This window comes from Thalassophryne amazonica, chromosome 2, assembly GCF_902500255.1.
Source record: "Thalassophryne amazonica chromosome 2, fThaAma1.1, whole genome shotgun sequence".
In the NCBI taxonomy this organism is placed as follows: Eukaryota; Metazoa; Chordata; class Actinopteri; order Batrachoidiformes; family Batrachoididae; genus Thalassophryne; species Thalassophryne amazonica.
In genome coordinates, this window is record NC_047104.1 from 111148754 (window position 1) to 111161075 (window position 12322).

Genomic DNA, 12322 nt, shown 5'->3' on the forward strand with positions numbered 1-12322 from the left:
TTGAATGAGGAAATGTGAGACTGTTTACTGTAGGTTTCTGCAAATATGCGCACCAAATATGACCATAAAATTCACACTCACAAAAAAATAGCGGAAATTATTAATCATAATTCAGGTTATAGTAGGCCTATTAACATAATTTAAAAACTTGCATAAAGCTTGAAGCATGCACTTTTAAAATGCATTGAAACAGAGACTGAGTCTGGTGAATTTAATGGGACAATTACTTAATACGTTCATGTGACTTTTACATTTCCAAATTCAGTCAGGCGACTCCAGAGGGATTAAAATAACATAATTTTACACTCTTACAAGGAGAAGTTTTAATCTGCCAAGGTGGAGATGGAGCCTGTGACCAAAGGACTGACTGCAGCCTTTTCCAGTCGTTCAGAGTCACTGAGGAAGATACGATGACGTCATCAGCAAGCATTATCGGGTGATTCTTTAACTACGGGCACTATTGGCCTTGTAAATGTAATTTCCACCACACCATTGCCTTACAATATAAAGTGCCTTGGGGCAACTGTTTGTTGTGATTTGGCGCTATATACATGTGCTCTGATGTCACTGTTTATCTCCATAGAAACTACCCAAACAATCTTTCATACAAACTGTTTAAAGGGACATTACAGTGTTGTGGAGGAAATTACGGCAATAGTGTGGGACAACTACATTTTGTTTAAAAAAATCACAACAGTTGTATGACATTGAATACCCCAATTATGTTTTGATTATTTTACTGATATTTTATTCAGAGATATTTTAAAACATTAGAAAAAATGTTTTTTTACCATTCATTTTTATCATTGAAGATCAAAAGTCTGGGTGTGGGACAAGCACAAAACGACAATATTTGCATATAATGATGCTGAAAAAAGGTGAAAAAGTCATCATAGACTACTAGAACAAATTTCTTAAAACACTTTCATTGTAAAGATAACTATAAAAGTGTGAAATTTCCCCTTTTTTCTGTTTTTCATACAATATGATCAAAGGACATAATAAGTGCCCGTAGTCTAAGAATCACCCTAACGGTTGGTCACTTGAGTCTAAATCTCTACCGTCAACCAAATTTATACCGTGAACCGAATATATTGTTTATACTGCCCACCCCTAGATGCTATGACCAACATTTGGTAAATTTGGAAGTGATTTACAAGAAATCTTATGGATGTTAATGTAAAATGGGTCACAAGTAATCTCAAAACCTCACATGCGCACATGCACTTCCTCCTGTAGATAGTCTGCATAAATATGTCCTCTTCATTAAAATGAGCTGTAAGTTTGCAACATGTTACAAAAACAAACCTACATTATAATGCTTGGGTTTGGGCAGAAACTAAATTTTCTCAGTTTTGTGAAATTTGAAAGGTCCTATAGCTTTAAGATGGAACTGAGTGACATCACTGAAAATGCAACATCAAGCCTCCACACTGAACTTTGATCTTGGCTGATCAATGTTTTCATGTATTTAACTTTAGGAACTAATGTTTGCTAAGCATTTGGACATTGTGGACAGAAAGGGAGGAAGGAAGCCTGGAAGGAAATGACACTTAATTTGGAAGGTATGTAAGCACTTTCTTTACAATGCAGTCACAGGCAGACATATACAGTGAGGAAAATAAGTATTTGAACACCCTGCGGTTTTGCAAGTTCTCCCACTTAGAAATCATAGAGGGGTCTGAAATTTTCATCTTAGGTGCATGTCCACTGTGAGAGACATAATCTTAAAAAAAAATCCGGAAATCACAATGTATGATTTTTTAATAATTTATTTGTATGTTACTGCTGCAAATAAGTATTTGAACACCTGTGAAAATCAATGTTAATATTTGGTACAGTAACCTTTGTTTGCAATTACAGAGGTCAAATGTTTCCTGTAGTTTTTCACCAGGTTTGCACACACTGCAGCAGGGATTTTGGTACACTCCTCCATACAGATCTTCTCTAGATCTTTCAGATTTGGAGTTTCAGCTCCCTCCAAAGATTTTCTATTGAGTTCAGATCTGGAGACTGGCCAGGCCACTCCGGGACCTTGAAATGGTTCTTACGGAGCCCCTCCTTAGTTGCCCTGGCTGTGTGTTTGGGGTCATTGTCATGCTGGAAGACCAGTCATGACCCATCTTCAATGCTCTTACTGAGGGAAGGAGGTTGTTTGCCATCCCCATCCATCCTCTCTTCAATACAGTGCAGTTGTCCTGTCCCCTCTGCAGAAGAGCACCCCCAGAGTATGATGTTTCCACCCCCATGCTTCATGGTTGGGATGGTTTTCTTGGGTTGTTCTCATCCTCTAAACATGGTAAGTGGAGTTGATTCCAAAAAGCTCTATTCTGGTCTCATCTGACCACATGACCTTCTCCCATGCCTCCTCTGGATCATCCAGATGGTCACTGGTGAACTTCAAACGGGCCTGGACATGTGCTGGCTTGAGCAGGGGGACCTTGCTGCCCTGCAGGATTTTAAACCACGACAGCATCATGTGTTACTAATGTAATCTCTGTGACTGTGGTCCCAGCTCTCTTCAGGTCATTGACCAGGTCCTCCTGTGTAGTTCTGAGCTTTCTCAGAATCATCCTTACCCCACAAGGTGAGATCTTGCATGGAATCCCAGACTGAGGGAGATTGACAGTCATCCTGTGTTTCTTCCACTTTCTAATAAATAATCATAACAGTTGTTGTCATCTTCTACCAAGCTGCTTGCCTGTTGTCCTGTAGTCCATCCCAGCCTTGTGCAGGTCTACAGTTTTGTCCCTGTGTCTTTAGACAGCTCTTTGGTCTTGGCTATGGTGGACAGGTTGGAGTGTGATTGATTGTGTGAACAGGTGTCTTTTATACAGTTAACAAGTTCAAACAGGTGCAATTAATACAGGTAAAGAGTACAGAATAAGGGCTTCTAAAAGAAAAATTAACAGGTCTGTGTGAGCCAGAATTCTTGCTGGTTGGTATGTGTTCAAATACTTATTTGCAGCAGTAACATACAAATAAATTATTTAAAAAAATCATACATTGTGATTTCCAGATTTTTTTTTTTTTAGATTATGTATCTCACAGTGGACATGCACCTAAGATGAAAATTTCAGACCCCTCCATGATTTCTAAGTGGGAGAACTTGCAAAACTGCAGGGTGTTTACATAAATATTTTCCTCACTGTACATACATACACACCCACAGCTGACATTTATAGAAGAGATTGGATTTTTACACATTTTTTTTTAACAACAAATTTTAAAGGTTTCTCTGCATTACAATTTTGTTATGCCCTTACATTTATACAACTTCATAATGATGTGGAACAGAAAGTATTTTCGAGAAAGGGAGACATCAGCTGTAGTTTGCCAGAAGGCACATGGGACGCTGGAGTCTAGAGTTTGTTTTCTCTGAACAAAGTCCTCCTCTGTTCCACTTTATTGTGAGTACTGATACAGCAGACAAAATGCAAAATGGACTCCATTTATAAAGTGCTTGTTCATCTGATGCAAATGCTCAAAGCACATTACAATGCATCACATTCACACACTGATTTTAGGGTGCTGCCATGCAACTGCACACCAGGAGCAACTTGGGAATTCAGGAACCTGCTCAATGGCACCTTTGTGATTTTTCTGTCTGACTGAAGAACTGAACCTTTGAGCCCATGACAAGGTATGCTTACCTTTATGCTGTCACTTCCAAAACTTACACTATATACAGATTGTCTAATCACAGCCATAGTAGCCTAGAACTCCCCATAGACGGTAAGAGCTCCCGGAAGCGTCCCGGAAGAGTTTTTGGCCGTCTTAAGGATCACATGCCATTGTTAATGCCGGCATTAGGGGGCGTGGCTTAGTTCTGGCTTTACCGGGAATCGTCGAAAAAATTATTCAACATGTCGAATAATTCCTGGAGCGCTCCCGGAGAATTCGCGTGACGACGGAGACAACGCGAACAACAGTGTCTGATACTTTTTAATCTCTGTTTCATCCTGCCCCTTCCTGTAGTGCCGCAGTTTACACCGCTGTAATTGGCGGCCGGCGTTGTATCCCTTATCAACGGCGTGTAAAATGGCGATAGAGCCCACATCGGCGTCCTCAAGGTCGGTTTAACCGGCGACAGAGGCAGACAAAACGGCGGCGCTAGCGGACAGTACGTCGTTCTAAACGCCACCTCCCGGTAATGGTGTTCCAAACGGCCGATAGACGGCGGTCAATATAAAACGCTAGCGCGCTGCATGCAGGCCTCTCACTCGCGGCCAGCTCCAGATATTTTTGCAGAGAAGCTCCAGTATGCCTCCTAAAAGAAAATTGGCAGCGGCAAGGACTTACCAAGAGGTCTGGTTCAGAAGCAGAGGGTAGCCCTGTGGTGGAGACGGAGCAACACGTTGAGGAGGGGAAAAGGAAAGAGAAGAAAAGGCTGAGTATGAGCTCCCTCCCCCTGCAGTGACAGCTGCTTCAGCCTATTATACTCTGGGGGTGGTGCCTATATGCAAAAGTTCCTGAAGTAACGCAGGATTTGCCTGGATAAATCCAGCGGTACACAGGGCATTATCGGCGGCAGCAGAACACCGCCGTTCTCACGTGCATCTTAACCTGCGATTGTAAAGGATAGAACTGGGTATTAACCCCCGTTGCCTGACGTGCCGGATGCTACGGCGTCAAAACGCCGCTTTATTCGGCGGATTTAGCAGCGTTTTCTCCGCGTATTTGCGGCTAGTACGGTGGTCAAAATGCCGGCGAAATGCTCCGCCCCTTTCCACCAGGAAAACAGCCGGAACTACCGCGAACTTCGGTCTACGTACTACCTGCCGACAAAACCGTCTATGTGTAAACCATGCTTAAGAGTTGTCATGAATATCTTGGTGGCTTCCCTTACTAGTCTCCTTGTGCTATCACTCATTTTTTGAGAACTGTCTTCTGCTGACAGATTGACCATACTGTTTGCATTTCTTAATGACTGATGTACACCCCACAATGACAATGTGGAAAAACGTTTTATGAGATTTTTGCAAATTTATTAAAAAATAACTAAAACATGACATGTCCATAAATATTCACACCTTTTGTCATGAAGCTCAAAATTAAGCTCAGGTGCATCCTGTTTCCATTGATCATCCTTGAGATGTTTCTACAGCTTAATTGGAGTCCATCTGGGGTAAATTCAGTTGATTGGACATGATCTGGAAAGGCACTCACCTGTCTACATATAAGGTCCCAGAGTTGACAGAGCATGTCAGAGCACAAACCAAGTATGAAGTCAAAGGAACTGTCTGCAGACCTCCAAGACAGGTTTGTCTTGAGACACAAATCTGGGGAAGGGTGCAGAAACACTTTTGCTGCTTTGAGCACAGTGGCCTCCATTGTCTGTAAATAGAATAAGTTAAAATCTACCAGAACTCTTCCAAGAGCTAACTGCACATCTAAACTGAGCGATCCTGATGGTCATTCTGTTAGGGATCCAGAATTCCTCTGTAGAGAGAGGAGAACCTTCCAGAAGGACCACCATCTCTGCAGCAATCCATCAATCAGTCCTGTATGACCAGACAGAAATCACTTCTTCGTAAAAGGCACATGGCAGCCCACGTGGAGTTTGTCAAAAGGCACCTGATGGACTCTCAGACCATGAGAAACAAAATTCTCTGATCTGATGAGACAAAGATTGAACTTTTGGCATGAATGCCAGGCATCATGTTTGGAGGAAACCAGACACCATTCCTACAGTGAAGCATGGTGGTGGCAGCATCATGCTGTTGGGATGTTTTTCAGCAACAGGAACTGGGAGACTAGTCAGGATTGAGGGAAAGATGAATGCACCAATGTACAGAGACATCCTGGATGAAAACCTGCTCCAGAGCGCTCTTGAGCTCAGACTGGGGCGAGGGCTCATCTTTCAGCAGGACAATGACCCTACACACACAGCCAAGATATCAAAGGAGTGGCCTCAGGACAACTCTGTGAATGTTCCTGAGTGATCCAGCCAGAGCCCAGACCTGAATCCGATTGAACATCTCTGGCGAGATCTGAAAATGGCTGTGCACCGATGCTCCGAATCCAAGCTGATGTACTTTGAGAGGTGCTGCAAAGACGAATGGGCAAAACTGCCCAAAGATACGTGCGCCAAGCTTGTGGCATCATATTCAAGAACAGTTGAGGCTGTAATTGCTGCCAAAGATGCACCAAGAAAGTATTGAGCAAAGGGTTGAATACTTATGTACATGTGATTGCTTAGTTTTTTTTAATTTTAATAAATTTGCAAAAAAAAAAAAAAAAAAAAAAATCATGTCAATATGGGGTGTTGTGAGTAGAATTCTGTCGGCAAAATAAGTATTGAACACATCACCATTTTTCTCATTAAAAATATTTTTTTGAAAGTGATACTGACATGAAATTTTCACCAGATGTCAGCAACAACCCAATTAATCCAGACATATAAAGAAATCAAACCACATATGTCAGAATGGTCAGATAACCGTTACTTAAAAAGCCATCACTTGACCCAGCTATCTTAGCTAATTATAGGCCAATCTCCAACCTTCCTTTTCTCTCAAAAATTCTTGAAAGGGTAGTTGTAAAACAGCTAACTGATCATCTGCAGAGGAATGGTCTATTTGAAGAGTTTCAGTCAGGTTTTAGAATTCATCATAGTACAGAAACAGCATTAGTGAAGGTTACAAATGATCTTCTTATGGCCTCCACAAGGTTCTGTGCTAGGACCAATTTTATTCACTTTATACATGCTTCCCTTAGGCAGTATTATTAGACGGCATTGCTTAAATTTTCATTGTTACGCAGATGATACCCAGCTTTATCTATCCATGAAGCCAGAGGACACACACCAATTAGCTAAACTGCAGGATTGTCTTACAGACATAAAGACATGGATGACCTCTAATTTCCTGCTTTTAAACTCAGATAAAACTGAAGTTATTGTACTTGGCCCCACAAATCTTAGAAACATGGTGTCTAACCAGATCCTTACTCTGGATGGCATTACCCTGACCTCTAGTAATACTGTGAGAAATCTTGGAGTCATTTTTGATCAGGATATGTCATTCAAAGCGCATATTAAACAAATATGTAGGACTGCTTTTTTGCATTTACGCAATATCTCTAAAATTAGAAAGGTCTTGTCTCAGAGTGATGCTGAAAAACTAATTCATGCATTTATTTCCTCTAGGCTGGACTATTGTAATTCATTATTATCAGGTTGTCCTAAAAGTTCCCTGAAAAGCATTCAGTTAATTCAAAATGCTGCAGCTAGAGTACTGATGGGGACTAGAAGGAGAGAGCATATTTCACCCATATTGGCATCTCTTCATTGGCTTCCTGTTAATTCCAGAATAGAACTTACTAACTAACTTACTAACTAACTTTTATGATTAGGCTTAAAACTTTCCTTTTTGCTAAAGCTTATAGTTAGGGCTGGATCAGGTGACCCTGAACCATCCCTTAGTTATGCTGCTATAGACGTAGACTGCTGGGGGGTTCCCATGATGCACTGTTTCTTTCTCTTTTTGCTCTGTATGCACCACTCTGCATTTAATCATTAGTGATCGATCTCTGCTCCCCTCCACAGCATGTCTTTTTCCTGGTTCTCTCCCTCAGCCCCAACCAGTCCCAGCAGAAGACTGCCCCTCCCTGAGCCTGGTTCTGCTGGAGGTTTCTTCCTGTTAAAAGGGAGTTTTTCCTTCCCACTGTAGCCACGTGCTTGCTCACAGGGGGTCGTTTTGACCGTTGGGGTTTTACATAATTATTGTATGGCCTTGCCTTACAATATAAAGCGCCTTGGGGCAACTGTTTGTTGTGATTTGGCGCTATATAAAAAAATTGATTGATTGATTGATTGAATTTAAAATTCTTCTTCTTACTTATAAGGTTTTGAATAATCAGGTCCCATCTTATCTTAGGGACCTCATAGTACCATATCACCCCAATAGAGCGCTTCGCTCTCAGACTGCTGGCTTACTTGTAGTTCCTAGGGTTTGTAAGAGTAGAATGGGAGGCAGAGCCTTCAGCTTTCAGGCTCCTCTCCTGTGGAACCAGCTCCCAATGTTGTGGCTGGGGTGCCTGGCGTGCCTGGCTGGCTTTTGTTTGTCTTCTGTTTTCTGTCTTTTGTTTTTCCTTCCAGGTGGCATGCGTTCAGGACTGAGTGGCTGTGTGGCTGAGTTATTAGGACCTCACCCTGATCACCTGAGGCCGGTCATGTGCAGCTCGTCAGGACTCACAGCTGTGGTGCATCTATATGGATTGGGGCATGGTTGCATTTAAGTCTGGAGTACACAGTGTGTATTTGCCAGAGACTCGACCTTGTGACCAGACGGGTGAGATCGTCGTCTAGAGAGCCATCTCATCATCATGGATGCAGAGACCGTACCAGGTTTGATGCCATGGTCTGTGAAAGAGGAGGGGGTGAGGTCTCACGCTCGTCAGCACACTTCCTGAGGTACTTTAGGTTTTGTGACTAACATGAGTACAGTCAGTAAATGTGGTGTCCCTCACACCTTATTATATTGAGCTGTTATGTTAGTCGTTTAATCAGCTTCCACTGCAGTGGAGAATTGAACTGGGTGTTCCATGCCTGCAGGGTGGGAAGCTGATTGGTGATTAAGCCAGGAAGTGTTTGCTGTTTATGTACACCTTTGAGTGGTCTCTCTGTGTGTGGAGTGGTGGACTCACATGATGGTTTCTTCTTTCACAGACTCGGTTGGTCGCGGCCACCTGGGGGGGGTGTCGGCGGGGTCCTTGGGTCCGAACTGTTCTGGCTCTGGACCGTTTGTGCTGCTGGGAGCGCACCGTTATTCCACCTCGCCAGACCGCGCACTCATTTGTTATTATTTAGCACTCACTGTTATGTTATTAAATTCTGTTATCCTTTGTACCGTGCTCTGCTTATCTTATACTGGGTCCTGTCAAACGCTGGTCGGTTCTCCGCCCACGTCCGACACATAACACCCAATACAGATCAGGGAGACAGACACCCTCTCTACTTTTAAGATTAGACTTAAAACTTTCCTTTTTGCTAAAGCTTATAGTTAGGGCTGGATCAGGTGACCCTGAACCATCCCTTAGTTATGCTGCTATAGACTTAGACTGCTGGGGGGTTCCCATGATGCACCCAGTGTTTCTTTCTCTTTTTGCTCTGTATGCACCACTCTGCATTTAATCATTAGTGATTGATCTCTGCTCCCCTCCACAGCATGTTTTCCTGGTTCTCTCCCTCAGCCCCAACCAGTCCCAGCAGAAGACTGCCCCTCCCTGAGCCTGGTTCTGCTGGAGGTTTCTTCCTGTTAAAAGGGAGTTTTTCCTTCCCACTGTCGCCAAGTGCTTGCTCACAGGGGGTCGTTTTGACCGTTGGGGTTTTTCCGTAGTTATTGTATGGCCTTGCCTTACAATATAAAGCGCCTTGGGGCAACTGTTTGTTGTGATCTGGCGCTATATAAATAAAATTGATTGATTGATTGATTGATTGAGATACGTAGTGACTTGTGTATATGCAAATAACTCACTAAATAAATAAATATCCACTCAATATGAAGTCATTCATCATGAATTATTAATTTGTGGGTGCTGGAATTATTAATGCAAATTAGAAAGTTGGTAACAAAGACAGATATTGTAATGAACCCAAAGTCCAGCATAAAGCATTCTCTGTAATGCCTGTTAAAAAACCCCATCCTGATTAATATGCAAAAATGAATACTCAACCACCCAATTATGTTGAACACGTCACCATTTTTCTCAGTCAATATATTTGTAAGGTGATACTGACATGAAATTTTCACCAGATGTTAGTAACAACCCAAGTAATCCACATATACAAAGAACATTATAACTTAAGTTATGAATAATAATGTGAAATGACACAGGGAAAAAGTATTTAACACCTGAAGAAAGGTAGGTGCAAAAAACATGGAAAGCAAAGACACCAGCTGAAATCTATCAGCAGTTAGAAAGCAATCATGCCCCTTGTCAGTGCAAATTAATATCAGCTGGTTCAGTTCAAACTGATGGCCTATAAAAAAGTGTCTCATTGTTAAGGTGTCACACAAGAAACATCTCATGATGGATAAAAGCAAAGAGCTCTCTCAAGATCTTTGCAAACTTATTGTTGCAAAACATACTGATGACATTGGTTTCAAAAGGATTTCTAAACTTCGTAACATTCCAGTGAGCACTTTTGGAATGGAAAGAACATCATTTCACCATAAACCAGCCATGATCAGGTGCTTCTTGCAAAATTTCTGACAGAGGAGTGAAACAAAATGATCAGAAGAGTTGTCCAAGAGTCAAGGACTACTTGTGGGGAGGTTCAGAAAAACCTGGAGTTAGGAGTTATAACTGTTTCAAAGAAAACAATAAGTAATGCGCTCAACCTCCATGGCCTGTATGCATGCTCACCATGCAAGACTCCATTGCTGAAGAAAAAGCACATTGAAGCTAATTTAAAGTTTGCTGCACAACATTTACACAAGCTGGAAGAACAGTCTGGTAAGATGAGACCAAAATTGAACTCTTTGGATGCCATAATATATACCATGTTTGGAGGTCAAATGGCACTGCACATCACCCCAAAAGACCATGCCAACAGTGAAGTGTGGAGGTGGGAGCATCATGGTGTGGGGCTGTTTTTCAGCATATGACACTGGCAAATTTCAAACTTCATATAATTGAAGGAATGATGAACGGAAAAATATACCGAGACATTCTTGATAAAAATCTGCTGTCATCTATCAGGACTATGATGATGAAACAAGGGTGGACATTTCAGCAAGACATTGATCCAAAACATACAACCAAGGAAACTCTCAAATGGTTTCAGAGAATTTAAATAAGGCTGCTAGATTGGCCCAGCCAATCACATCAAATAAACCCAATAGAAAATATGTAGAAAGAACTAAAGATCAGAGTTCATAGAAAAGGACCACGGAACCTTCAAGGTTTGAAGACTGTTTGTGTGGAAGAATGGGCCAAAATCACACCTGACCAAAGTATGCGACTAGTTTCTCCATAAAGGTGGCATCTTGAAATTGTCATCACCAACAAAAACTCTTGTGCAAAATATTAATTTCAGTAAGTGTGTGCAATGCGTTTCCCTGTGTCATTCTATTTTATTACACATAACTTAATTTATGGATATCTATGGTTTGGTTTCTTTGTATGTGTGGATTGCTTGGGGATGTTACCAACATCTGGTGAAAATGTCACATCAACAGGACCTTTAGAAATATATTTACTGAGAAAATTTCTCAGTGGTGACATGATCAGTACTTATTTACCTGCTGTGTTGCAAATATGTTATTGTATGTAGTTAATCCTTACTGCTAGCACCAAAATATTTAGATGCAGATTTCTCACCTGTAGATTTCTTCATGGCCGTTTCATCAGTTGTACTTGTTGTGTCATATCCAGCAAATGCACAGCACTGATATGCATATGGAACAGATATGGACCTACAAACACATAATAATTCAAAAGGCCAACTGTCAATCGCTGCACTGCTACAGATATTATAAGATTCAAAAAACAAATATGTGGGTGCTGAAGTATTTGTACAGTGACCATTTTTGTAATTTTGCCTCTGTACACCACAGCAATGGATTTAAAATCAAGAAATCAATATGTGACTGTGACTGTCATGGAGACTTTTAGCTTTACTTCTAGGGATTTAACAAAAAAATATTTCATAAGCCATTGAGAAATTAATGGCGTTTGAATACAGAAACCCTCCATCATTAAGTAATTGAACAGCTGTTCAATTACAAGCAGTTTTACAGAGACGTGTGACCTGTTGCATTGTGATTCCATGGTATGCTAAGGTCTAGCGTTGGTTCCAAGTGTTGCATTTCAACATTTGAAATCTATTCATTTGCACTCTCATTATGAGGTCCAAAGAGGTGTTGATACAAGCGAAGGGGAATGAATACACACACACAACAACAACAACATAACAAGAACCTAAACAATTTGTTAATACATTAAGACAGTAAATTAACATAAAAAAATTACATAATTAGCAAGAAAAAAGGGTTGAGTTCTTTTATTGAGGTCTAAGGTTCTGAACTCACACTCCATTCTCACTCATTATACAAACTTTGCACAATTTATTACCACCCTTGAAAAATGTCAGCTACCTATTTTATAAACACTACCAAATCTAGAGCCTGTGGATCCCCACGGGCAACACGCTAGTATTTATGTGTGTGTGTGTGTCTGACAGATAGCAGAAATTCATTGTGTCAGTTCTTAAAAACAGTGGATGCACTGTTATGTTTTGCAGTATCTACATGAACTCCAAATTGTAGGCAGCAACCAAATGGAAGGTAAGATGAGAGCAAGTCCAACAAACAAT

General features: G+C 41.2%; 1 protein-coding gene across 1 annotated transcript in view; it reads right to left on the minus strand.

The window, feature by feature from the left end:
* Positions 1 to 12322, minus strand: part of lgr4 (leucine-rich repeat containing G protein-coupled receptor 4) — a 147225-nt gene that overhangs the window by 15183 nt on the left and 119720 nt on the right. Inside the window, exon 16 of the mRNA XM_034191843.1 lies at positions 11329 to 11423. Within this exon, the coding sequence (XP_034047734.1) occupies positions 11329 to 11423 (95 nt within the window). The remainder of the gene's footprint in view (positions 1 to 11328; positions 11424 to 12322) is intronic.